Consider the following 24,994-nt stretch of genomic DNA (forward strand, 5'->3'; position numbering starts at 1 on the left):
CGTTTGTCTGGCTCTGGCACGGCTCGTTCGTTACAATATCACTTCAATCGTATCATCTCGAGGCATTAGGCCCCGTTTGCTTGCACTGATTTATTTTTAACACCCGTACTCGAGGCATTAGGTCCTTGGGCACCGTTGGCATATCTAATGGTTTTCATGTGAAGATGTCTCAGTTGATCCGAAGAAAGCTAACGAGCGCGTCTTCCTATTTGGGGTCTAGCCCTGAGCCAATTAGGGCTGTCTTTGAGCTATCACCAGTTTAAAGGTCAATGGTTTTGATATCGACTTCACTTGCCAGCTTGACCTTGGTTGCCCCCGACTTCTTCTCTGGAATCTTGAGTTCCGTCAGGGATAATTTCTTAGAAGCGGTGAAGACTTGCATCATTGAATTTGGGACTTGAGTAGTCGCTACCAGCTCCACAGTTTCTGTGTTGCAGCCGTATGATCTTTTCAAGTCTCCGCGTAGGGAGTTGGTCCCGACATTTTGAGTACTAGGTACACATAATGCGGGATGGCCATGAACTTGGTAGTGCAGGTCTTCCGAGGATAGCATGATACGAGGTTTCGAAATCAGCTACCTCAAACCAAATGTACTCTATCCGGTAATGTTCTTTGGTCCCGAAGTTAACTGGCAAAACCACCTGACTAAGAGGTACAGCCGCTTTGCGTGAGACAATCCCATAGAACGGAGAGTTCATCGAGGTGAGCATATCCGTAACATCGAGGCCCATCTTCCTCAAAGTCTTGGTGAAGAGTACATTGAGACCACTGCCGCCATCGATGAGGACCTTGGTGAGTCAAGAGCCTGCAACTACTGGGTCCAGGACGATAGGATAGCGCCCTGGGTCAGAGAAACTAGTCCACTGATCCTTCCTGGAAAAGATGATTGACACCTTGAACCACTTGAGGAACGTAAGCGTTGCTGGTTTGATGGACATAATTTCTCGGAGGGCTAGTTTTTGGGACCGCTTAGTAGCAGTACCCAATGTGCCACCGAAGATGACGTTGATAGTGTTGGACAGGTTCTGGAATTTTTGCAGTTGTCGCCATCATCTTCGTCTTCTTTGGCTTTGCCCTTGCCCTTTTCTTCAGAAGGTTCTGGAATATCTTTCATGACTCTGCGTAGGCTATAGCAATCCATCACAAAGTGTTTAGAATGTGGGTGCCATAGGCACTGCTTTTTCAGGAGCTCTTTGAATGGAGTCATTTCCTAATTTCTGCCGCCTTTCTTGGAAGTCTAGGACATCGCCGTGGTAGTATAGTCTGGCTTTCTTTTGCGATTTTGACCACCCGAGTAGTTGCCTCGGTTGTCATTATTGGGTCGATCATTACAGTTCTTGTAGTTGCACTGGCCATTACTTTGATTATTGTTGTTCTGGCCTCTGTTACGACTAGACTGAAACCTCTTAATCTCTTTGTCTTGTTTATCCGCCCAGGCTTGTATCATGATCTTGAGAGATTTGATATCTTTCGGGCATCTCCTACCAAAATCTTGAAACATCCAGTGGTTGTAGAGACCATTCTGGAAGCCATCTATGGCGTCTCGCTCCGTGATGTCCATGATAGTTGCTTTCTTGTTGAAGAAACAGCGTAGATAGCTACGCAGGGTCTCGCCTTGTTGCTATTTGACTTGAGAGAAGTCGATCCTGTTGCCAGGAATCTGCACTGCCCCTGTGAGTTGTTTGTGAACGCCACCTTGAAATGATTCCACGTGTCGATGGAGTTCCTTTCAAGGGACTCGAGCTATGTGAGTGGTCCTGCCTCCATGCAGATGGGGAAGTAGATGACCTTGGTGTCGTCGTTTCCTCCCACCGCTTGAACCGACAAAGAGTAGCACCGCAACCATTGGACTGGGTCCTGCTTGCCGTCGTACTTGGTGATACTCGGAGGTTTGAATTTGTCGGGTAGAACCGTCTTTCGTACTCATTTTGAGAAGGCGAGGAACCTGTCAAAATCTTCTTTGAGGTACTCGACTTCTTGTTCGCGCTCGCGGCAGTGCCCTTCAATGATTGTACAAGCATCGCGGCTATTGTTGATCTTCTGACAGAGGTCACGTACTGGAGGCTCAGGCTCTAGGTGGGGCCCACAGTGGCCACGGCCTCCCGAGAGTTCCACCCGACTACCCTGTGCCCTATTTTGGCTTGGTCTGGCACCCTCAATTCCGGGACACTCGTTTTGTAGCACCCTCATTTTGACTTGGTCTATGGCTACTGCCATGCTGGGATGAGGTGTGTCGAACTGAGTGGATTGGGCTTTGTTGATCAAGTTGCTCGTACGCATGCTCCGCTAGTTGAGCGAGTTGTCTAGTGTACTTGTTTTGTGGTATTGCCCGAGTAATCAGGTCAATGGATGCGATGGTGGTGAGAGGAGTATGGTGTTGATACGTCTGAACTGCTTTAAATGCGTGATCCAAGTTCATGATGGGTAGGTCAGCTGCAAGGCGGCGGCGACGATCTACTCGTGCAGCGTTTCTTGCTCGACGTTGATTCCTTTGAGCTTCAATTTCTTCTCCTTCTATGTTGGTGGCGAGTTCATCCTGCGAGACATCGTCTGGGCTACGTTCGTGTTGCGGATTTCTTTCTGATGGTTCTTCACCTTCACCTTCTTGTGCAGCAATGATGGCGAGGAGTTCACGTTCCGGAGAAAAACTACCCGAACTTGATGTGATGACCTCTGTGGAGCCGTCTTCTTCATAGATGGGCGATAGAGGGTTTCCCTTCTCATACGGGAGGTTGTCAATGTAGGTGACAAAGCGTGACTCGTCGTCCCTAGCGAGAGCATGTGGCTTCATGTTGGGCCAGTAGATAGATCTGCCTTTTGGAGTAGATGTCATGACCATGTCCTATTGTGGACTTGATAATGGAGTCTCCTCATCTAGATCTGAGTAGTAGTCGAGGTCCTTGATCAAATCCGAGTTGAATTGTGATCTGAGCAGGGTGTCTTGGTAGACAGCCCCCAAGTTTCAGAGTTCGAATAGGAATCGACTTGTATCATAGACCGATCCGCATGATGGCTTAGGCACCAACTCCATCGTAAACCACACCGTCCTACACCGTAGTCTCCATGTCTAACATGTCTCGGTGTACAACTTCGTATCTAGGATTGTCCAAACCTTCTAGTGGGCCCATAGATGTATGGACGACACCGGCAACAACGACGGAAGTCCCTTGCGATGCGGGGCCAGGGCGCGCGCAAAGCGGCGAGGTCGGCATCCCAGCGGCGTGGTGGCTCAATGCACCTCTGCCTTCTGCTCCTCGTCACCCCTCTACCTCCCCGATTAGCTGGCGGGGGCCTGCTGCCGATGCGGTGGTGGATGGCGAGGCTGCGGTGGTAGGGCTGCAGGGACCACTACGGTGAGCGGGGCACGGCAGGAGCTGGGCTAAGGTAGCGGAGCGCGCGGGCTTGCACGGTGCGGGGCCGGTAGTGGCCGGCAACTACAACGGCAAGAGCGAGGATTGGGAAGAAGACGAGGTGCAGCGCCAGCGGAGCAGAGCCCGAGGATCTTTGCCTGGGTAGCATGTTGGCAAGCATCTTGCCTACCAGCTCAGCGCGCCCACGCGACCTGCGCTCGTCCTCCAACTCCGAGTTCTTTCTCATGTGTTCTTCCTAATTCCTGCTTGTTCATTTTTTGGGTTTCTTATTTTTACTCGTTACCAATGGAGCTTTCTTGTTTTGTCAAAATCGGGTGGTGTGGCATCATTCCTGTTGTTCCCTCTCCTTCCCGTTCTTTTTCTTCTTGATTTTTTTTGGTGTTGGAACTATCAAATTTTTTTTAGCAAAGTACATCCGTGTATAAGTTCAATGTTGTGCTGCTAAATGGTTCAAGTTTTATTTGATATCTGATGCCTAAGCTAGGTTTGTACATTGAAAGAAACATGAGCAGGGGATGAACAAGCAGGGTACATGAAGTGTACATAGCAATGGGCATGGCAATTATCCACTCGACTGATTGTATAGTCCAACTAGGTACACTAGCAGTGCAACAATGTACATGGACAGATGACGGTGCGGGTGAACGTTGGAATATGTTAAAATAATGATATGTAGTACATAAAGCTGCAGCGTGCCATGTGAAGGTGGGAGGTAGGCACCAGAAAGGAAGAGGAGGAGGAAAGTCAAAAAGGCGCTTGGCATGCTGAGGCGGGTACAGTTGCATGGGTCCCAACTCAGCTTTATGTCAGCGTAAAGTAGCTTTATGTCCACCTCAAACAAAGGCAAATGTACTTTATGTCACATCATCCCATACCACTGTCCCCAATACAGGTCGGGAAAAAATGAAATACACCCGAGAATACATTCACTAGAGACAAAACATCACAGATCTCGGTACAGATCGACATTCCCGATAATGGTTGTCATGCCTGCAAGGTGTACCGTCCATTTTCCATTTCTCCTCATGTTGAAACACCCAGTGTGTGCCTTGTTTAAGCCTCTGAATGTGGTTTTTTAACTTCTCCTACCATTGATCTTCCTGTGAAAATATTTAGTGTTGGTGTCGCCCAACTTGAGATTGGTGATGCGATGCTTGTCTTCTCCTTGCTCGTTCGACAACCACAAGGCCGAGGATTCGTCTCTTTAGTTTTTAGCATAGGTTTGTTTCCTCCACGGTGAGGGCTCTATGCTCATGGGCCATGTCCAATCTGAGGACCACGTCTGAGGACCACATCGGATGCCATGAGGAGTTGCATCTTGGCGTCTAGGTAGAAATTATGGCTCCTGGCTTTGAGCATGTTGGAAGTTTTGAGGAGCTTGTGGTATAAGCGGTGGTGTCGGTATTTTATACCTAGCAACCTACTGAGGGGTATCTCGAGATAGTAGATTGGTTGGTGGGGGATCATCGGACCTGGAACTCGAAGGTAAAAGCGAGGATACAAGACACAGATTTATACAGGTTCGGTCTGCCAGAGTAGCGTATTACCCTATGTCCTGTTTGGGGTGTTGTATATTGCGCCATGTGCTTGGGTGTTGTTTGGTGTTGAGGATTTGGTCCTCTGTTGTGGTTCTATGAGGTCTTCGCCTACCAATCTAGGGACCCCTGCCCTCATTTATATACTTCAGGGGGCGGGATTACTAGTCGGTTACAAGGAGGAGTCCTAGTAGGATTACAAGGTATGAGTCCTAGTAGAATTACAGGGGAATCCTAGTAGGAGTCCATCTTCTTCCTTTCTTGTGGATACTGGAGATCTTTCCCCAACAAGCCCCCGAGTGCTTCATAAACCAATGTAGCAATCTTCGAGTACTTTTCAGATCCTCGCCGAGTAGTTTTTGTGCTCGTCGAGTACTTTGTCTGGCTGAATCTTCAAAGTTCCTCAAAGCTATCATGAGGCTATGGTGTGCTCAAGCCCTTGATCGTCTTGATTTTGTAATCTTCTTCCTTGCTGATATAGAGGGTGGCGGAAGTCACAGTCCATATAGAGTAGGCCCCAAGCCTTAGGTTGAATCGAAGAATCGGGCTGAGGGTATATTAAATCTTGAATCTTCTTCTTTCGTCTTGAAAAAATCAACTGCTGTGTGTAGTTTATCAGCTCCCAAGCCTTGGAATGATTAAATAATCATCTTTAGTCTTCACGCCAGTCGTCTTTCGAGTAGTCATTTGGCATCCAGCTTTCGAGCTTATGCGCCAGGTGAGCTGTAGTAATTGGTGCTTATTTAGCGCTTAGCCCCCGAGCTAGGAAGCTAGCTTAGCCATTGGAGATATTCCGAGTAGTAATTGGTGCTTAGCCCCCGAGCTTTGGAGCTAGAGCCATTGGAGGTACACTGAGCATCCTGGAGAGTCGTCGTCGAAGCTTGACCTGCAAAAAGAGATGTATACATTATGTAGCATATTTGTAGAATTTGGAACTATTGAAATTTATTTAGTGATGGATATAATATAAATATTGTGTGTCATACTCTTGTTTCTTCCATATTTCTCTCAAGTAGTTAGCCTACTATGTTTAGACTCTCAGTCCCTGTTTAGCCATTGCCACTGTGTGTGAGATATTTATCTCGTGTACGTGTACTGGCGCTGCTACTACGCAAATCTTTGTCCCGCGTCCTAACATTTAGGCATGATAGAAGATCCAAGACTTTCACGAATTGAGGCGTGTTCTGCTTAAGGATATTAGTGACCGCTAAGAGAAAAACATTGAAAATAAGTAGTCAGCGTTACGACAAAAACGAGCGTGATTGCGTGTAAAGTAGTCATTGAGACTTTTCTACCTTTTGGCGAGGAAAGCGCGTATTTGTCGTGCATAGGATTTGTGCCTCACTAGAGTGTAGCCATTGTGAGCCTCCAGCACTCGATGCACCAAACTTCATGGAAGAGCCTCCTAATTCGGTGTACCAAGCCTGTGGTGGAGCTTCCGAAACTCAGTGCACCAAATCTGAGGTGATAGCCTCCGTAATTCGGTGTACCAAGCCCATGGCTGTCGGTCAACATGCCCCAAGAGTAGTCGGTGAAGTGTAACTTTGAAGGGTAATTCTCGTCAAGAGGCATACACAAATAAGTACTTGGTGTGTTGCCCTATATGCGGAAAACAAGCTGAAAAAATTATATAAAATAATGAAAAAAGTGACTTAGCTTCATTCATGGACGATTGTCGATGAAGACGCGATGGTTGCTGATGAAGCTGACTAGTCGGAGTTGCTTTCGACTAGTTGTCGATGGTATGAGGCCCGCCCTCAACTAGTTTTCTAGTCGAGACGAGTAGTTGAAGTAGTTGTTAGCGAGCCGGCGTAGACGTCTTGCTCTTGCAGAAGTAGTCGATCGCGTCATTGAAGATTTGTTTGTGTTGCCACGCAAGCTGAAGTCCTTCTGGTAGCTTTTTTGGTGTGCGCATAGCTGAATACACCATTGATTTTCAGCGTCAGAGGGAACAGTGGCAGCTGTTTCTTTATTTTGATGCTTGGTGTGCTTTTCTGTCTCCGATCAACAAAGCTGGTCTCCACTTTGGACTCAACTAAGGAAATTAATTCCCTGTAGGATTCCGTCTTGATGTTGTTCAATTCTATTCCATCTCGATCTTGATGCTTGGAGATGATCAACGGCTGGTGAATTGCTCCACTCCGCAATTCCAATTCGGTGAGAACAAATGCTAGTTTGGAATTAGCTTATCCGGCAACTTCGTCTCAAATTCTGACGCAGTTGCACACCGAGTCGTTGATTGGATGGGAGAATAGCGTTCTTGTCTTGTAGAGTAGATTGATCTTGATGAGGTCCTTCAAACTTGTCCGATGATCTCGACGATCACTCCTACCTGGCACGCCAGATGTCGGTATTTTATACCCGACAACCTACCGAGGGGTATCCCGAGGTAGTAGATTGGTTGGTGGGGGATTGCCGAACCTGAAACTCGAAGGTAAAAGCGAGGACACAAGACACAGATTTATACAGGTTCGGGCCGCTAGGACACAAGACATAGATTTATACAGGTTCGGACCGCCAGAGTAGCGTATTACCCTACGTCTTGTTTGGGGTGTTATATATTGCGCCATGCGCTTGGGTGTTGTTTGGTGTTGAGGATTTAGTCCTCTGTTGTGGTTCTATGAGGTCTTCGCCTACCGATCTAGGGACCCTGTCCTACTTTGTATACTCCAGGGGGCGGAATTACTAGTCGGTTACAAGGAGTCCTAGTAGAATTACAAGGTATCAGTCCTAGTAGGATTACAGGGGAATACTAGTAGGAGTCCATCTTCTTTCTTCCTTACGGGTATTGGGGATATATCCCCGATAGGTGGAAAGGCTTGTGATGAGCGCAGGGCTTGTTCCATGTTTCTGCTACAACTTCCCTGAAGCGAGGGAGTTTCAGCCAGTAATCCTCGAATCTAAACATGCGTGGTCGCCATGGGTCATTTTGATTTGATAAGAGAAGTGGGCAGTGGTCAGAGTGAGATGTCGACAGGGGCAATGGTCAGAGTGAGACGTCGATAGGGCATGCAAGACGTGCAATCCAAATAAAGCGTCCCCTTTAAATTTGTTGGTTTGATTATTTAACTTGGATAGGGTCATTTGCCGTGTGTTTTTTGTTGCGTGATTGAACCTTCTGAGAGTAGGAATTTCATAGATGAAGTGCATCAACTATCAAGGGTAGAAATGTACTATGAATTTTGTAGAAAAATCGAAGCAAAAATCGCCCTAGCAGTGCAGCCGTTTGCTCGCTGAACGGTCTGCCCCTGGTGGCCTCTACTACGCAGTAGCCCTGCCCCGTTGTCTTGGGTTCGAAGCCCATCACACATGTTTCTTCTTTCCTTTGTTTCCCCCGTATCCCTCATGATTAATGAAAAATAATTTCAAATATTCAAAAAAATCTAATACGAGCGAGAGAATTGAAAATAATTCCCACCTAAAGATGTACCCTGCCCCTCACACAGGGTCCATCTGGTAGGCCAAAACTAACTAAAAGTGAGATTGATTTCGTCATCCTCCGTTGAAAACTGCTTGATGTGAAATGCTCTGTGCTGCTGCAGCCTAAATAAATTTAACAAAAACGCTTCAGGTTGAATTCTGAGGAGTGAGGACTGCTCTCTACGCTGGACCTAGCTCGAATCCCAGGTAGAAGGGATGCCCTGGGGTTGGTGGACGAGCGACGAGACGTAGGAGTGCTATACCGGTCGCCGGTGGTGGGGCCAGGTCTTGAGCAGGGGCGTCCCTCCCGTGTAGTTAAAGGTTGGTGGGGGACTGGGGAGACGAGGTGGTGGTGGGTGGATAGTTCGGGCGGCACGATGAGACAACATTGGTCGCACCGGCCACCAACCATTATGGGGGGAGGGGCAAGGCAGGCGCAACGCACGTCCGTGGAGGCATAGTGGTCGGTGGAAGACCACCGCGAGATCCTCGGAAAAAGTGCATGTGGGTCAAAGTCCGTGCTAACAAATGGATCCGATAAAAGTGTATTTAGCCCTGTTTGGACTATGGACTATGGACTAAACTTTAGTCTGTACCATGTTTGGATCAAGCTGTTTGAATTCAGGGACTAAAGTCCATTTATACAGATGAACCAAGATGATATTATCATGTACCCACCGCCCCCCTCCCAAATCTCTCCGCCGCTCCCAGGTCATGGATATCGCGGGAATGTTCCGACCAACTCTTGACAAGATCAAGTCTTCCATCCCTTCCGCCGCTGACTACGACATCATCACCCAAGTCCTCACCGGCTCCTTCAACGACTGGACTAGCCTGCTGCTCGGCGCCGAGCTCACCAAGCGCCCTGCGCAGGCGGAGGAGGAGCTCGCTCCTCCGGCGCAAGCACAAGAGGCGGTGCCAGCATCGATCACGATCGTCATCCACACAACTCTGACGCCGGCAGTGTCGCCGACATCCCCGTCGCGCAGTCGCTCATCACGGCAGCAAGCAACATCTGCTTCTCCCTCTTCGTGCTCGCCGTCGCCTCGACCAGGACGCCGCACCCACGGCCATCATCGCCGCCTCTGTTGCTGCCGCCGCCAACGGGACATGCGACCCGGAAGCGCCACTCAATTGCTCCGACCCACGCGTGCTCGCCGTCGTCAAGGCGTTCAACGCTGAGGCCTTCTTTCGCAAGTCCGGGAGGGTGGTGGGAGGTAGACCAACGGCGAGGGCGGCGGGCAGGAGGGTGGTGGCGCGGCGGCGGCGGGGGCCAGGCGGGAGGGAGGTCGGTGGCGATGACGACGGTGGCTGGGTGGGAGGGCAGCGAGGGCCGGGCGGGAAGGCAACGGGGGCGACGACAGCGGGGGGCGGGCAGGAGGGAGGCTAGCGGCGACAGCGGCGGTGGCCAGTTGGGAGGGTGGCGTGGGATAGGTGGAGGGGGCCGGGCAGGAGGGAGGTAATAAATGAGGGGTAGGGGTGTCTTCAAGACGTTTTAGTCCACTTTAGTCCACCCCTCTTGGATAGTCCACATTTTAGTCCACCTGTTTGACACTTTAGGGACTAAAAGGGACCAAAATAGGTAGACTAAAGTTTAGTCCAGGGTAACCAAATAGGCCATTATTGTTGGAGAATAAACATAAACCATTGTCTTTCTTAAACCGTAATTCAAAAAATATTCCTTTTGAACTACTATATTCCTTGCGATTATATCAACGAAACAATATCCATGCTGACAATCTCATGCAATAACTAATTATTATCATGCTTTTACAACTCACATCTAACAGCATAAATAAATTCTACCATCGTAAGAGACATTATTAGCACACTTGATTATTTTTACTCATGAGAGGCTGAGACGATTCCCCTACAGGGTCTAACTGGAGGCGGGTGTGTGGGCCGTGCGTGCATGGTAGGGCACGGGCGGAGGACCTAGTGAACAACGCCAGGCGCGTCTATGCGTCGCTAAAGGCGACAAATCCACGGATGTCGCCTTGAACGAGTGTGCGCGGGCGCGGTCAATGCACGAGAACAGTTGGTCCATCCCCACACCGCCGCTACCTTCCTCTCCGGTCAGATTCGCCACCACCGCCATACCCTTCCTTCCTCTCCCCTGCTCGCTCTCACGCCGCCCTCGAACATCATCTCTAGCGACTCCCGCGCATTGGAATCCACAGCCCTCCCCCTCCTCCACGCACTAACCCAACTCCGTGGCGACTCCACCGCCGCCTCCACAGCTGCGGTAGCTCTGCCGCCCCGCCCACAACCCACAGCCGGTGGCTCTACCGCCCCGCCCACAACCCGCAGCCGGTGGCTCTGCCGCCCCACCGACAACCCGCTGATGACAGCCTTCCTCTAACCGAAGAGAACCGCCGCCCCCACCCTATCCTTAGCCCACCAGCTGTCAAGCCGCCAACCCCGGCTAGCGGCGTCCCCGCAACCCGCCTCCGCTTCCGGGCTATCCTGCGAGACCCACTCCTTTCTAAGGTCGGCGGCAATTGGACCTTCCCTGGCATTCCTGCAGCCCCAAACCTGAAGCTCGAAGCCCAAACCCTAGCAGCGCAAGCGACGAGAGAAGGAAGAGGAAGGAGGGAGAGGAGAAAGGAGTGAAGCGCCACAGATAGGGTTTGGATGGTGTTGGAGATCGCCCAAAAACTAAGCAACCTCGAGCACCGTTCATAGTCAAAAACCCTTCAACCTCGCAAGTCCTAGACCAAGGAACAAAACTTGGTAAAACCTCGCAACTTGTCATGAAGGCCATTCTGTTAATAAAACTCGTACCCTTGTATATTCCTTGTTACTTTAGGAATTCGAAGCTAACAAATATTGGCTGATGACCGAACTTCAATCGAGCTAACCCTCGGATGCTTGGAGCTGGTTTAGAGCACCAAACCATCACCTTTTCTTCTCTTTACTCAAGAATGGAACCTAAGTGAAGGCATCGCGAGGTTACAAGCTCTTGAAGTATCACAACGAACTAAGCACCATGAGGTTGGAGATTTTACTCGGCTCGAGGGTAACGATACGAGGTTGGAAGATTGATCTGGTGCAAAGGTAAAGTCCCGAGATTAAGAAGATGAAGGCGAGAGAAACGTGACTACATGAATGTGCGAGAAGCGTGACTACATGAAGGCATGAGAAGCGTGATAGCATAGATGAATCCAACTTGTACACGTTACCCCAATGACCTTTATGTACGGTATATTCTAGTAATATAGTAGTTGAAAAGGGATATTTTCGGAATGTAAAGTGGCTCGCGGGTCACTATAAAAGGGAAGCCCTACCCGTTATAAGGGGGACTCATTGCTTTTGAGAACTTACCAGTGCTATCTCTTTCTATTCATACATCTGTTGGTGTCGAATTCCTTTGAGACCAACAGATGGAGGGAGAAGAAGAAGGCGGGGGGAGAGGAGGAAGACGGAGCTGACAAGTGAGCCATCTGATACGACAGATAACTCTCCGCATAAGGGGTATTTGGTTGCAAGGACTAAAGTTTAGTCCATGTCACATCAAATGTTTAGATACTAATTAGGAGTATTAAATATAGGTTAATTACAAAATCAATTGCATAAATGAAGGCTAATTCGCGAGACGAATTAAGCTTAATTAATCCATGATTAGCACATATTTACTGTAACATCACATGGTCAAATTATGGATTAATTATACTTAATAGATTCGTCTCACGAATTAGCCTTCATTTATGCAATTAGTTTTATAATTAATCTATAGTTAATACTCCTAATTAGTATCTAAACATTCGAAACTTTAATCTACAAAGTCACAACGCCTGCCTCCAGCACGTCACAGCAGGACGCCGCCAACTCCAAGCTTCCAAAAATCCTAGTCACCATCTCAAAAGGAAAAAAAAAAATCAGTCACGTAGGTACCGCGACCGTCTGCAAATTCGCTCACGAAGGTGGCTGCGAGCTAGTACTAGCAGCGGTTTAACACTCTCGGAGGCGGAAGCTTCCTCTGAGACATGTCGCGCTGTGACGTTTACTACCTGTGACGATCGCGCAGTTACATCCTTCCCCTACAAGAAAAGCAACCCCATATAACATGCCATTTAGATTTGTTTATTATTATGGCAGTTCATGCCGTCACTAATGATCTCACTCTCCACTGCCGCTGCCCAGGACCGATCAGATCGGTCAAGACTCGGGGTGGTTTGTTCCTCGGAGTCGAGATCGTGTCACATCGAATATTTAGATACTAATTAGAAAGATTAAATATGAACTAATTACAAAATCAATTGTATAGATGGAGGCTAATTCACGAGACGAAATTATTAAACCTAATTAGTTCATGATTTCAATTGTATAGATGGAGGCTAATTCACGAGACGAATTTATTAAACCTAATTAGTTCATGATTTGACAATACGACGCATTAAAAAGGGCTGGCCCGTTAAAAGGACGCTTACTTTGCGAACGAAGTTCAGAATCAACATGTGATGCTACAGTAAATATATGCTAATCATAAATTAATTAAGCTTAATAGATTCATCTTGCGAATTAGCCTCCATCTGTGTAATTAATTTTGTAATTAGTCTTAAACATTCGATATGATCGGGACTAAAATTTAGTCCGTGGAACCAAACACCGTCGCATGGACGAGTATCACATTTCTGATTTCTCTACCAAATTAATCCGTCGTCTGTTTGTCCATTACCATCGCGATCTGCCGGTGTTCCATTCCTGATCTTTATAGGAATACAGTAATCGCCATGGAAATTCCACACCAATTCCCCCGGCATCTTGGCCCCAGAGCGGCCAGCATTTTCCAGAGCTAACGGACAAGCGCCGTGAGGACGAGCAGAGGCGGCGGCTCACTGCGAGTTGGCGACAGGGATGGCTCAGCTCGTGCCGGTGACTTTTGTGCAGGCCTTTTCATGGCGACGACCACCGCAGCGCCGGGAGATAACGTTGTTTTCGTTATCTGCTCTGATCTCTCTATAAGTAGATAGGGAGCCACGCTTGTTATCGCCGCACTAACATAATCCATCAGAGCTGCTCCCAATTACTAACAGGTTTCCCTTGAAGAGAGGCAAGGGCCAGGCGGAGCTCGCCGTGCGTCAGCAATGGCGGCGGCCGCGGAGGTGGGAGCAGGGGACAAGTACCGGTCCTTCATCCACGGCGAGAGCGAGAAGGACACCGTGTGGAGGTACGGCGCGCCGCCCAACTACGACGTCGTCAACAAGCTCTTCGAGGCGGAGAGGACGCGGGTGTGGCCCGAGGGATCCCTGGAGGAGAAGGTGCAGCGGCTGCTCAAGACATGGGAGATGGAGCTCGTCCACAAGGTCCGCCCCGAGGACCAGAAGACCGTCAACTCCGAAAAGTACTCCGCCAGCAACAACGGTGAGATTCATGAGATCGATCACGCTTCCATTGCCGGCTCCGGGCCGATCGCCGCCAAAGCTTCCCACTGACGCGCGCCGATGCCGCCTGCAGGGATGAAGGCCCTGAGCCGGGCGGAGGTGATGGCGATCGGCAGTTACAACCACTTCCTGCGCACCAAGCTCCCGCCGGAGCACCGCATCTTCGACCCGGACCAGGAGACGCTCGACTCCGCCATGGCCACGTTCCTCACGGCGTTCCCGAGGGGGTTCGCCATCGAGGTGCTCGACGTCTACAGCGGCCCGCCCAAGATCGCCTTCAAGTTCCGGCACTGGGGGTACATGGAGGGGCCATTCAAGGGCCACCCGCCGCACGGCCAGCGCGTCGAGTTCATCGGCGTCTGCATCTTCCACGTGAGTCCTACTACTTCAGACAGACGATGCTGCATTCGATCGATGCTGCATTTGCTCCAAGTTCAGACAGAGCGTGGCCTGAATTCCTCTGCACCGCTGTGATGATGTTTTTAGGTTGACGAGGAGATGAAGGTGGAGAAGTCGGAGTACTTCTACGAGCGCGGCAACTTCCTGGCCAGCTTCTTGAGCCCGCCCGATGCTGCGCCAGGTTCAGGTTCAGCAGGTTCAGGATCGGGATGCCCCGTGATGCGTGGGAACTGAATGTCAGCATGAGCGTGACAGCAACGTACAGCGTGTGTATCGCGTCTGCTTCTCATTGATAGTGATAAATCCATGTCGCACGAAATAAGTGTTGAATATGAATAAAGTAGTTTGTTTGTTCTCGTAAGAAAAAGGAGAACTTGTTTTTTGTTTCACGTTTGTCTGGCTCTGGCACGGCTCGTTCGTTACAATATCACTTCAATCGTATCATCTCGAGGTAAGTTTTAGGGCCTGTTTTCTTGCACTTGCTAAACTTTAGATGCTAAAAGTTGCTAAACTTTAGCATCTAAAGTTTAGCCAAACCTGTTTTCTTCCACTTGCTAAAAGGCATTGAATGAGAAGGTTAAAGATATGTTTGCCCCTAATGATTGATACCCTTCTTTCTCTCTCATCTCACTTTCCTCCCTCCTCCCTGGCGCCATTTTTTCCTGGTTCAACTGCAGCTCTTGGCGCCAGGAACTTGGCGCCATTTCTTTCCTGGCGCCATGCACCTTCCTGCCCATTCGTTCCACTCCTTGCGCCGTTCCTACTAACGTTGCGTCGATCAATAAAATGGAATGCCACGGTGCTGGCAGCCATTTTTTTTTATTGAAGCAAAAAATTGTTGTGCATCCCAAAAATTACATTATTACAACAAAAACTAAAGGATCCTATGACCTCTTGAACAATCCATCGGCTATCCAATCCCGAAACTGGTTCATGCTTTGATCTTCATATTCATGTTGGGTAGCACCTTCATTTGCTTGAGATGATGATCCTTCAGAAGGTGTAGCATCGTTTTCCTCATGATCCGCACTCTCAAAATCAACATCACCAATAGCACTCTCTCTAATGAAATTATGAATTGCCATGCAAGCAATAATTATTTGACTTTGCTTTGCCATTGGATAAGCTGGTAAATCGCGCAGAATACGCCATTTGTTCTTCAACACCCCAAATGACCTCTCGATGACATTTCTTAATGATGAATGTGCATAATTGAAATGCTCCTTTTTACCTCTAGGAATTTGTCCGGCTCGAAATTCTGGTAGATGATATTTCGTACCCTTGTACGGGGCAAGATACCCAGTACGGTTTGCGTATCCAGAGTCGACAAGATAAAACTTCCCTGCACATCAAAAGTACTCGTGTTACATATATCCAGAAACATTCGTACTACGTGCAGATAGGGAATAGAGGAAGTAAGTACCTTCAGGGGGGTGTGGAAATTTATCGCCATACTTGTCCAATGCATCTTTGAAGACTCTCATGTCATGAACCGATCCAGGCCATCCCGCGACGACAAAGGTAAATCTCATGTCGAAGTCACATATGGCTAACATATTCTGGCTAGTGTACCCATGTCGTCCCGTATGTTGGACAGCCTTATCTGCTGGCACAACAACAGGCACGTGTGTCCCATCTATAGCCCCAATGCAATTGTCAAAGTATGGAGAGAACCGTGGTGATCTCAACTTTGGATGCACAGTACTAAATGTTGTGTCAACTGGTCTAATGATATCCCCTGCTAGCTTGCAAATGCTGTGTAATACTTTGTCGAACTTCCTACTAACTGTGCAAGTAGACCTAACAAAACGGTCTTCGGCTTGCCTCATGCTTTGGGGGGCACCACACATCCACAGGAATAAAGCTAAAGACTCTACTGATATCATTCTCCTAGTAGACTTTAATCCATAAGACTGTACAAGGAGATTATGAAGCCTATCAAATACATCCCTATTCATCCTGAACATGTTGTAACAAGATGATCTATTTCCTAAAGTTTTGATAACCCATTCATATCCTGATTCTGTAGGGACCCTATATTGTGATCTGTTCAAGTGTGTGGCATAATAGTACATACCGAGGAAAGCACCAACGGCAACAAATTCTCTTCTTATCCTTTTCCTCTTCTGAAACCAGTCATCAACATAGTCAAATAAGTCAACCTGTAGATAGAATGAAATAGTCCACAAATCAGCCATGAAATAGTTCTCAACAAGGCAGGATTAAAAGTTCTCAACAAGGCAGCCATGAAATTGTTCTCAACTAAACAGCCACAAATTAGTCCACAAATTTATTAAAAGTTCTAACATGACTAGCAACACAACATGACAGATTCATAGTTCTCAACAAATTGTCCACACAAGCCACAAATCATAGTTCACACAAATTTATTAAAAGTTCTAACAGTACTAGCACACTTGTTGCCTAAAATTCATGGCCGGCCAAAGGTCTTCCCACACTTAGTTTGCAACCATTTGAACCTTGCTTCCTTTGTCTTCAGTGTGCCAAAAGCTACCCTGTTGAGTCTATCCCTAAACAACTCCATAGCAAAAAAGTACTCTTCTGACTCTTCTGATGCTCCACACTCCTGTGCCAATAGAAGGCTTGCTCTCAACTCATCTTCTTCTTTGTCATGAGAATGCCTTTTAAATTCCAACTCCAGCTCCTTCTGCTTCAGTTGTTGTTGCAGTTCCATTTCCCTCTGCTTCAACTGCAACTCCATCTTTACCCTCATGGTAGTGTTATCTTCAGAGATCCCCTCTTGCATAGTGTCTATGAGGCCCTTGAACATGCGGAAAAAAGGACTTTTACTCTTCTTTGGAGAGCTTGTTGCTGTATCATTTGTACTGGTACTCCTTTTTTTGCTGCCATTACTCATAGGGCTCTCTTCAGGGTACTCCTCCTCATCCACTTGGAAGTCATATTCTTCAGGTACCTCCTGCCTATCTTCATCCACATCTCCTGGTATGGTCGTTGTTGATCCATCAACTACATTTTTGTGGTACATCTCATACAGCAGCTCAAGATAGTGAGGTAGGTACTTGCTAAATTTACGGCATTCTGGATACTGCAATCGAATGACACAGGAATTCAGAAACTATATGTACTCCAGGCACAAAACAAAAAGAAATTATCACAAACAAAAAAAATCTACCTTGCAGTATTTATCCCACCAGTCTTTACCAGCTGAAATGGCTCCATTACTTTTCCTACCTAAACCTGATTGTTTCATCGCGAAAACGTAAAATTCATATAATTTCTTGCATTGATCCCACCTATTTCTCAATTGCTTCGGTTCATGCCTGATGTTAGTCCTCTCCGCGAATTTGGCAGCTATTTCCTTGAAACCTCTAGAATTGACCACCCCACCTGTTGCATTTCCTATACGGATTTGTTCCACAGCTAATTCGCAAAAAATTCATGTGTTTAATTCGCTCCAGTTTGCTCTATGACATTTGTTCTACCAGAAAATGAAAAACATAAATAGAATTCACAAAACATGGAGATGCACACTGCACAGTGAGGACAGGACGCTTACATGATGATCGTCCCCAGTTTCCTCGTCCAATTGTTCAACATCCTCTGTGTTCATGGATGTAGAATAGGCAGCAGAGGCTGCGCCTCGTCCCAATCTCCCCCGAAGATGTTGCCAGATAGGAGGACGTGCATCTGAAAATGACATTTTCACCAACAATCAGAACCGCAAAGCTTGCAAATCATCAACAACTACCACCAATTCAGTAGGTCTTTACCTGAAGGTGGCGAAGGTGAAGCAGTACCTCGCCTTCCCCGGCCACGGCGGCCACCACGTGCGGTGCCACCCCTTCCCCGGCCGATTGGCACACCACCATCGGTCTGACGGGGAGGTTGAAACGAGCCGAGCCGAACACCATCGCCGTGTCCTCTTCCTGACTCCAGAATGTCAGTGTAGTCATCGAGGAAGGGGAAGGACTCATCCTGGGAGTTCAGATCAAGATCCTGCATGTTAACCCTCCCAACCGAGAGAGATGGAGCCGCCCGAGCGCGCGACGGGCCTTGGGACAGGAACTCCAACTCATCTGGATCGGGAATGGAAGTAGGATTAGGGAACGAAGGGGCCACCGAGGATGAAGCACCCTGCGATACCCAATCACGGTATCCGGCCATTGCTCGGAGCTGTTGCGGTGGGGATGGGGTAAGGGGAGTTGGCGGTTGCGGTGAGGATGGGGATGGAGCAGGGGCGGCGACTATGGCGGATCCGGGAGTTGCGGCCGCGAGGATGGCGGATCCGGGGTGGGAGTGGGGGGAGGGGGACGATGGGATGGCGGATCTGGAGTTGGAGTGGGGGGAGGGGGAAGATAGGGCGGCGGCGGCCCTGGACTCCGGGGGGCGGCGGCGGGCCTGGACTCCAGGGGGCGGCGGCGGTACTGGACTCCAGGAGCCGGCGGCGGTGGGGCTAGACTCCACGAGCCGGCGGCGGGCGATTGTATGGGCAGCGGCGGTGGATGCGTTGCGGCGGCGGCGGTGGATGCGTCGCGGCTAGGGTGGTGGTGGGGCTGGACTCCGGGGGGGCGGCGGTCGATGCGTGGCGGCGGTGGCGGATGCGTGGCGGCGGCGGGGGTGGATGCGGTTGCGGCGGCGGCGGTCGATGCGGGGTAGGACGGGGGTGGATGCGAAGCGCAGAGGAGGCGGGCGTGCGCTAGCGAGTGCGGGAGGGGTATGCGGGTGGGGTGCGTGCGGGAGTGCGGGATTGCCAGACAATAATGAGGGGTAGAAGGTGTCCAGCCTACCTTTTAGCAAGTTTTAGCAACCCAAAACTTGCTAAAGATCTAAACTTTAGCAACTCAACTTTAGCAAGTTTTAGCAAGAGTGTTTTCCAATTTAGCAGCTCAAAGTTGCTAAACTTTAGCATCTAAAGTTTAGATGGATGGAAGAAAACAGGCCCTTAGAAAGACGGAAAAAAGTAACAGTACGCACTATTATAAAATATTATAATCAACTTACGTAATTTATTAGTTGTTGACCCAAAATCTAGACCGCGGACTCTGCGTTGGTAACACACGAGGACCTAAGAGATTTGCTTAACTCCAGTGCAGGCTTCAAATCGGCTCGTGAGTGGTGCAAGGCGTGCCAGTCAATTTGACCTGCAATTGACAAGTGAAACGTAAATTTTATGAACCGATAGATGGCGAAGCTTTCGAGCTCATAGGTAGGCATTCTTTGAATTAACACCGTTAAGATATATTCAATATTGACAGTGGTCAAGCACCGAGAATGGGGATCCGGAGGGACCCCTTTTAGAGATCCGGCCGAGGCTTGGCGCCAAGATCTATGGCGCCAAGCCTGGGCGCCAGCCTCCCTGGCGCCAAGCCTCCCTACATATACCGCCACCCTTCTTCCTGCCCGAGAGTTCCTCCTCATTCTTCTCCACTCTCTCGGGTTTTTACTCTCCCTACTTCGCCCTATGGTGCCAAGCCTTGGCGCCACAAGATCTATGGCGCCAAGGCTTGGCACCATAGATCTTGGCGCCAAGCCTGGGCGCCAGCCTCCCTGGCGTCAAGCCTCCCTACATATACCGCCACCCTTCTTCCTGCCCGAGAGTTCCTCCTCATTCTTCTCCACTCTCTCGGGTTTTTACTCTCCCTACTTTGCCCTAGACTACGAATCGACATTGTAGCTTAGGAAACTTTCATTTGATCCGTGGATCCTGAAGAGCAAGGTATCCTCTCTCCCTCGTACCTTTTTTTCACATCGATTCGCTATATATTTGTTGCATTTTTGAACTTAGGGTTTCATGCAAATGTAGGATGCCGAGGCGTGGAAAAGCTAAGAAACTAAGGTAATCTCAGCGCACGTAGTTATGTTATATGCTCATTGTTGTGGATCAAATGAAAAAACCTTAATTGTAGGTTTATTGTTAAGTGCGTTTGATTCATAGAACGAAATAAACTAAATTGTAGTTATGGCGCCAAGAAGACCGGAAATGCGTTCGATCCATTACCTCTGCCTAGTGGTGTTCCAGTGCCGATGTGCTTTTGCGGCGATCCTTGCAAGGTAGCCAAGTCCGATGAACATGCCACGCATAGGCAGAGGTATTGGATGTGTTCCAACTTTGCGTTTGAACCTACACTTCGTCCGCGCCGCATTAACATGTTGGTAAGGAATTGTTGTTGTCTTATAATTATTGTCCATAATTTTTTTGTTTTATAACAATTGCATTTGTTGTAGACCCCTCCACCGCTATGTGATTTTGAGCAGTGGATCGACACTGAGATCAATCCTGAAGACAAGGAGTTTTTGGAGTATAGATGCGCTGGGATGCAGAGAGGAAGGAGGTGTATGAGAAGAGACTCATAGAGGAGGCTGCGGAAAAGGAGCACAAGGAAGAGGAGGAAAGGAGACGGGTTGCTGCGAACAGGGAGGAGAGAGAGAAGAAGCTTGAGCGGGCATGCCGAGCGAAAGCAGCGGTTGAGGAGAATCCCGATGCCTTAAGGAAGGGAAAGTGGCCTCGTTGCACTCAGTAGCCATATTTAGGTTCTAGTTCTATGGTTTATTTATGAACAATATTTTCTACGGTGAGACTTTTATTATGTTGTCATGTAATAATGCACTTTAAGTATGGACACGTAATTTGTAGACGACCTATGTTTATTTTGCGATGTAATGCATTTCGAAGTTGTAGTCTAGTGAAATTTCCGTAGAAAATAAAAAGGGTACTTGTTAGCGAAAATTCAGCAGAATTTTCCCTACTTTTTGATGCAATCCATACAAAATTACGAGATGAATAGTGAACATAAATACAAACATACAAGCATAGAAGCATATGACACAAGCATATGACACATTCATAATAGAATGCACAATAGTTCAGAATGAAAGTCCATATATACAAATAGTCCATATAATACAAAGTTCGCAATAAGAACCGTCACTGCCTCTTAGTCTTACCCTTACCCTTGTGACCAAGGGCGTCGGTGCCTGGAGTGTAAGGAAAACATGGACGACGTAGTCTAGTGCCTACAACCTATGTAGGCTGAGTCAAGGGAGCCTCCTGGAGCTGAGACGGGCCAAGCTCCTCAGCCCTCTGCTCATCGTCGTCATCGTCGTTGTCCTCATCCTCGGATGCAATTGATTTCGAACCTAAGGGGCCTTGGCTAGACGTACCGACGCCTCCTTCACGTAGGGATGGAACGTGCACGTCTCGCGTCGTGGCAGTCCTGCAACCACAACGAGCAGCGGCACGGCGAAGCCGATTTGACAGTCGCTGCAGTAGTAAAAACTAGCTACACGAAAGAAGAATGTAACGTATTAATAAAGTATTAGAAAGTAACAAAATTTAAGACTTACCTCTAGGAAGCTCCGCGTCTCGAGGTCCGTAACTCTAGGACGGAAATGCTCTATATCTCTAACCGAGCTTTGGAGGGTACGGCCCTGCAACAAATGACTAAGTCACTAAAGCAATAAATGATTAAGTCATTAACTTACTTACACACTAAGTCACTAAATGACTAAATGATTAAGTCAAATGGTTACTAAGTCATTATCTAACTAACTAAATCTCTAAGTAACTTAACATAGAACGTAGAAAAGTGAAGCAATTGTCTTACCATCCTATCCAGGATTGGTCCTGCCTCCACCTGCCTTCCAGCACGAGTACTCTGATCGTACACCATGTCTTCATCGTCGGATGAGTGGATGTCGGCGTAGTCATCTTCCGTCCACGCTGCCCTCAGCCTGTGACGCGTCGCACCTTAGTACCAAGTCTGGTATTGCCTGTACTCACTGTGTGTGTGCGGCTCGTTGTTCTCGTCCACGTTTTCATCGAAGTTCTCCCAATCGTCAATGTATGCCTGGTGGAACGCGGCCCACTCAGAGACCTTCCGTTTCTTCTTACGATCCACGTTGCACGTCACGTTACATGTTACTGCTAGGCAATATTTAGGTAATGGTATTGAAATAATTCAAATACGAAAAGACTTACTTGTGTAGCTCCACACTAGTCGAGGTCGCCGGTGGTGGCCAAATCTGCCTCATCCCAAACTACCGTGCTACTCGATCCGGCAGGTGGTACTCGACAGCATAGAAGCATATGAGAGGGCACTTCATCCTATAAAGATCGTCGTCCAACCCACACACGAAGCTAAGGGTTAAAGGAAGTGCGTCCTCTCCTTCGTAAGGCTGCCAATTTACCTGCAACATGACAAAACAAGATGTTAGTTGTTATACTAAAAGATTACAAAGCATGTTAAAAAAAATTGACTTACACTATGAGCCGTGAGCGCGTCTATCTCGTTGATGTAATCCAGGTACGCGCGGTCCAACCTCGTATGGCTAACCTTAACCTGATCCCAAATATATGCCCATGTCGGCTGCCGTCTCGGCATCTCACCTGGGAACCACGGTCGACGCGGCATAATCTCGGGACAACCAACAGGAAGACGGGCCCACATCCATAACTGCAATAGGTAGACACACCCACCAACTGACGCGGAGCCCGAAGTCCGACGGCACGCCTCGCACAGCTGCCGGTATAGAAAACACAGCACAGCTGATCCCCAACTGTAAAGACGTGCCTGGTGCCAGTCAGTGAGGCAGTGGATCCACATCCAAGACGCAGTGTCACCTGTAGCGTCTGGGAAAAGAACGCAGGCAAACAGGTGCAGGATCCACGCCATGCAGTAGTGCCAAACTGTCTCCGCATCCGCGTCCTGGGGGCACTGGCCGAAGTGTTCCCGCAGCCAGGAGATTAACACTCCAGATGTGCGAGTCCCTTGCTCCTCAACCTCTCGCCCAAGGAAGGCTGCCACTCATGCTCTCCAACCCTCTGAGACGCAAGGTCCAGTCACTGCGTGGCCGCGAATCGACAGACCCAGCATCTTCTGACAGTCCTGTAAGGTCACTGTCATCTCTCCGAACGGCAGGTGAAAGCTGTGAGTCTCGGGCTGCCACCTACATTTTGCAGCATTATTACTTGTTAACATGTAAGGACATAATAAATTGAATATGAACGGAGGTAATAGAAATAAAGTAGTACCTGTCAACCAACGCAGTTATAGCCGCTGAGTTGAACTTGGGCATCCCACGATGAACCTGATACGAGATGACATCTAGGCCCGCCATCTCTAGTAAAGGAGTGTAGCGATCGTCGTACTACAGCGCCAAAAACCCATCATGGGCTCTAGAACGAAGGAGCAGAAGGACCTGCATGCAAACAAACCGAGTCAGACATTTCTTAGGAAACAAGACATGGACGCTTGCAAAACTTGAATCATGAATTGTAGATTATTACCTGCCCTGCTGCTATGAGACGACCTCGGTGGGTCTGGTTGTACGCCTGGTCTAGTAGGTGGAAGTGCGCCATCCTACAAAAAGGCAAAAACAAGTAAGATTAGTAAACAATGAATCATGAAGTTAGAGATGTAGAAACACAACTTGTATGAATAAAACACATATGAAGTAATGAAAAGAGCTACTAGTCGCACCTCACTAATCTGCCAACGGCAAGTGCGTGAATTATGGCCCAATCTACCGCACTTGCCGCACTCGTTCTGTTCTGGATCAGCAAGAAATGGTGTTGCTCTACCACGCCTCGTTCTTCCGGATACCTGATCCATAGTCATGTTATGCCTCGTCCGCTTCCTTGTTCCACGTTTGTTCCAACGGTATGCAGGATCCGCAACATATTTTGGCCCATCATATGGAGGCCACTCTCTAGGATCCCGGAAAGGCACGAAGAGGGGGCTCCATGTCCGCACAAGGGTGTCTACGCTGAACTCATGAGGTATCATCCTCTCGATATCAAAATTGCGATGCCTAGCTGCTTCCACCAAATGAGAACATACGAAGTGGTACTGCCTTGGCCTACCACAAGTGCACTTGAAATCTCGGAGGACTACCACATGTATCCTCGACTCTCGGATCTCGCCGTCAGACGTTGTCCCGCCCCTATGCTCGACCTGATAAGTACCTGTGCCGAGATCAAAACATTGCACCTCATGTGTGGAAGCCCTTTCATTTGCAATGCTGAGATGTCTGTTTGGTTTTTCAGCCCATCTCTCCCCAGCAATCTGCAACGCTTCTACTTTTGCGTGTCTTTCATTGAACCACACAACAAGCCTGTAGAAGGTGAATTCAACGATAGCATTCACAGGCATACCACGTATCCCCAATAACAACTTATTGAATGACTCGGCCATGTTACTGCACTGAAACTCGTACCTCCAACCACCGGCGTCGTGAGATCTAGTCCACTTATCCAAATCTCTCATCAAACCAGCGAGCCATTATCTACCTTCTGCATTTGTTGCGGTCCTGACCTGCTCCAATTTGCGCTGAAAGTAATAGTCCTCAAGCTGACGAGCAGCAACTTGAAACAGATCAAAATTATCCTTCACACTATCCTTCCGAAGAAGGTTCTCCGCAAGGTGCCGAGTGCACCAACGATGATGCAAAGGTGCATAGCCCTCTATCTGCTCTTGCATAGCATGAAGTATGCCCTGATGCCTATCGGATATGACGCCAACCTCCCTGCCAGGACCAACCACATGTATCCGGACTAGTCTTAAGAATCATCCCCAACTGTCATTGTTCTCCCTCTCAACCAATGCAAATGCCAAAGGAACCAGCATATTGTTCGCGTCACAAGATATGGCTATAAGAAGTGTGCCCCTGTATTTGCCAATCAAAAACATACCATCAATAGAGAAAACAGAACAACAGTGCCTAAAGGCTTCCACAGACTGAGGGAAGCACCAGAACGCACGTCCGAATATCTGCCTCCCATCCTTCCAAGCATTTGGCTTTAGGATGTACTCATAATGCATGCCTGGATTCACCGCTTTTATTGCATTAAAAAGCACTGGCAGCTGCTCGTACCCAGACTCCCAATCCCCATATATCATCTTCC

At 48.4% G+C, this 24,994-nt stretch overlaps 1 protein-coding gene and 1 pseudogene across 1 annotated transcript; one reads left to right on the forward strand and one right to left on the reverse strand.

The window, feature by feature from the left end:
• The first annotated feature begins 13,286 nt into the window (after positions 1–13,286).
• On the forward strand, positions 13,287–14,498 carry LOC117858901 (pathogen-related protein). Its single transcript, XM_034742057.2, has 3 exons — positions 13,287–13,690; positions 13,784–14,082; positions 14,197–14,498. The coding sequence occupies exons 1-3, from the start codon at positions 13,414–13,416 to the stop codon at positions 14,341–14,343; spliced, it is 723 nt and encodes a 240-aa protein (XP_034597948.1). The 5' UTR covers positions 13,287–13,413; the 3' UTR covers positions 14,344–14,498.
• A 495-nt stretch (positions 14,499–14,993) lies between these two features.
• On the reverse strand, positions 14,994–24,085 carry LOC140222708 (uncharacterized; annotated as a pseudogene).
• Positions 24,086–24,994: the final 909 nt, after the last annotated feature.

Source organism: Setaria viridis, chromosome 5 (assembly GCF_005286985.2).
Source record: "Setaria viridis chromosome 5, Setaria_viridis_v4.0, whole genome shotgun sequence".
Taxonomy (NCBI): Eukaryota; Viridiplantae; Streptophyta; class Magnoliopsida; order Poales; family Poaceae; genus Setaria; species Setaria viridis.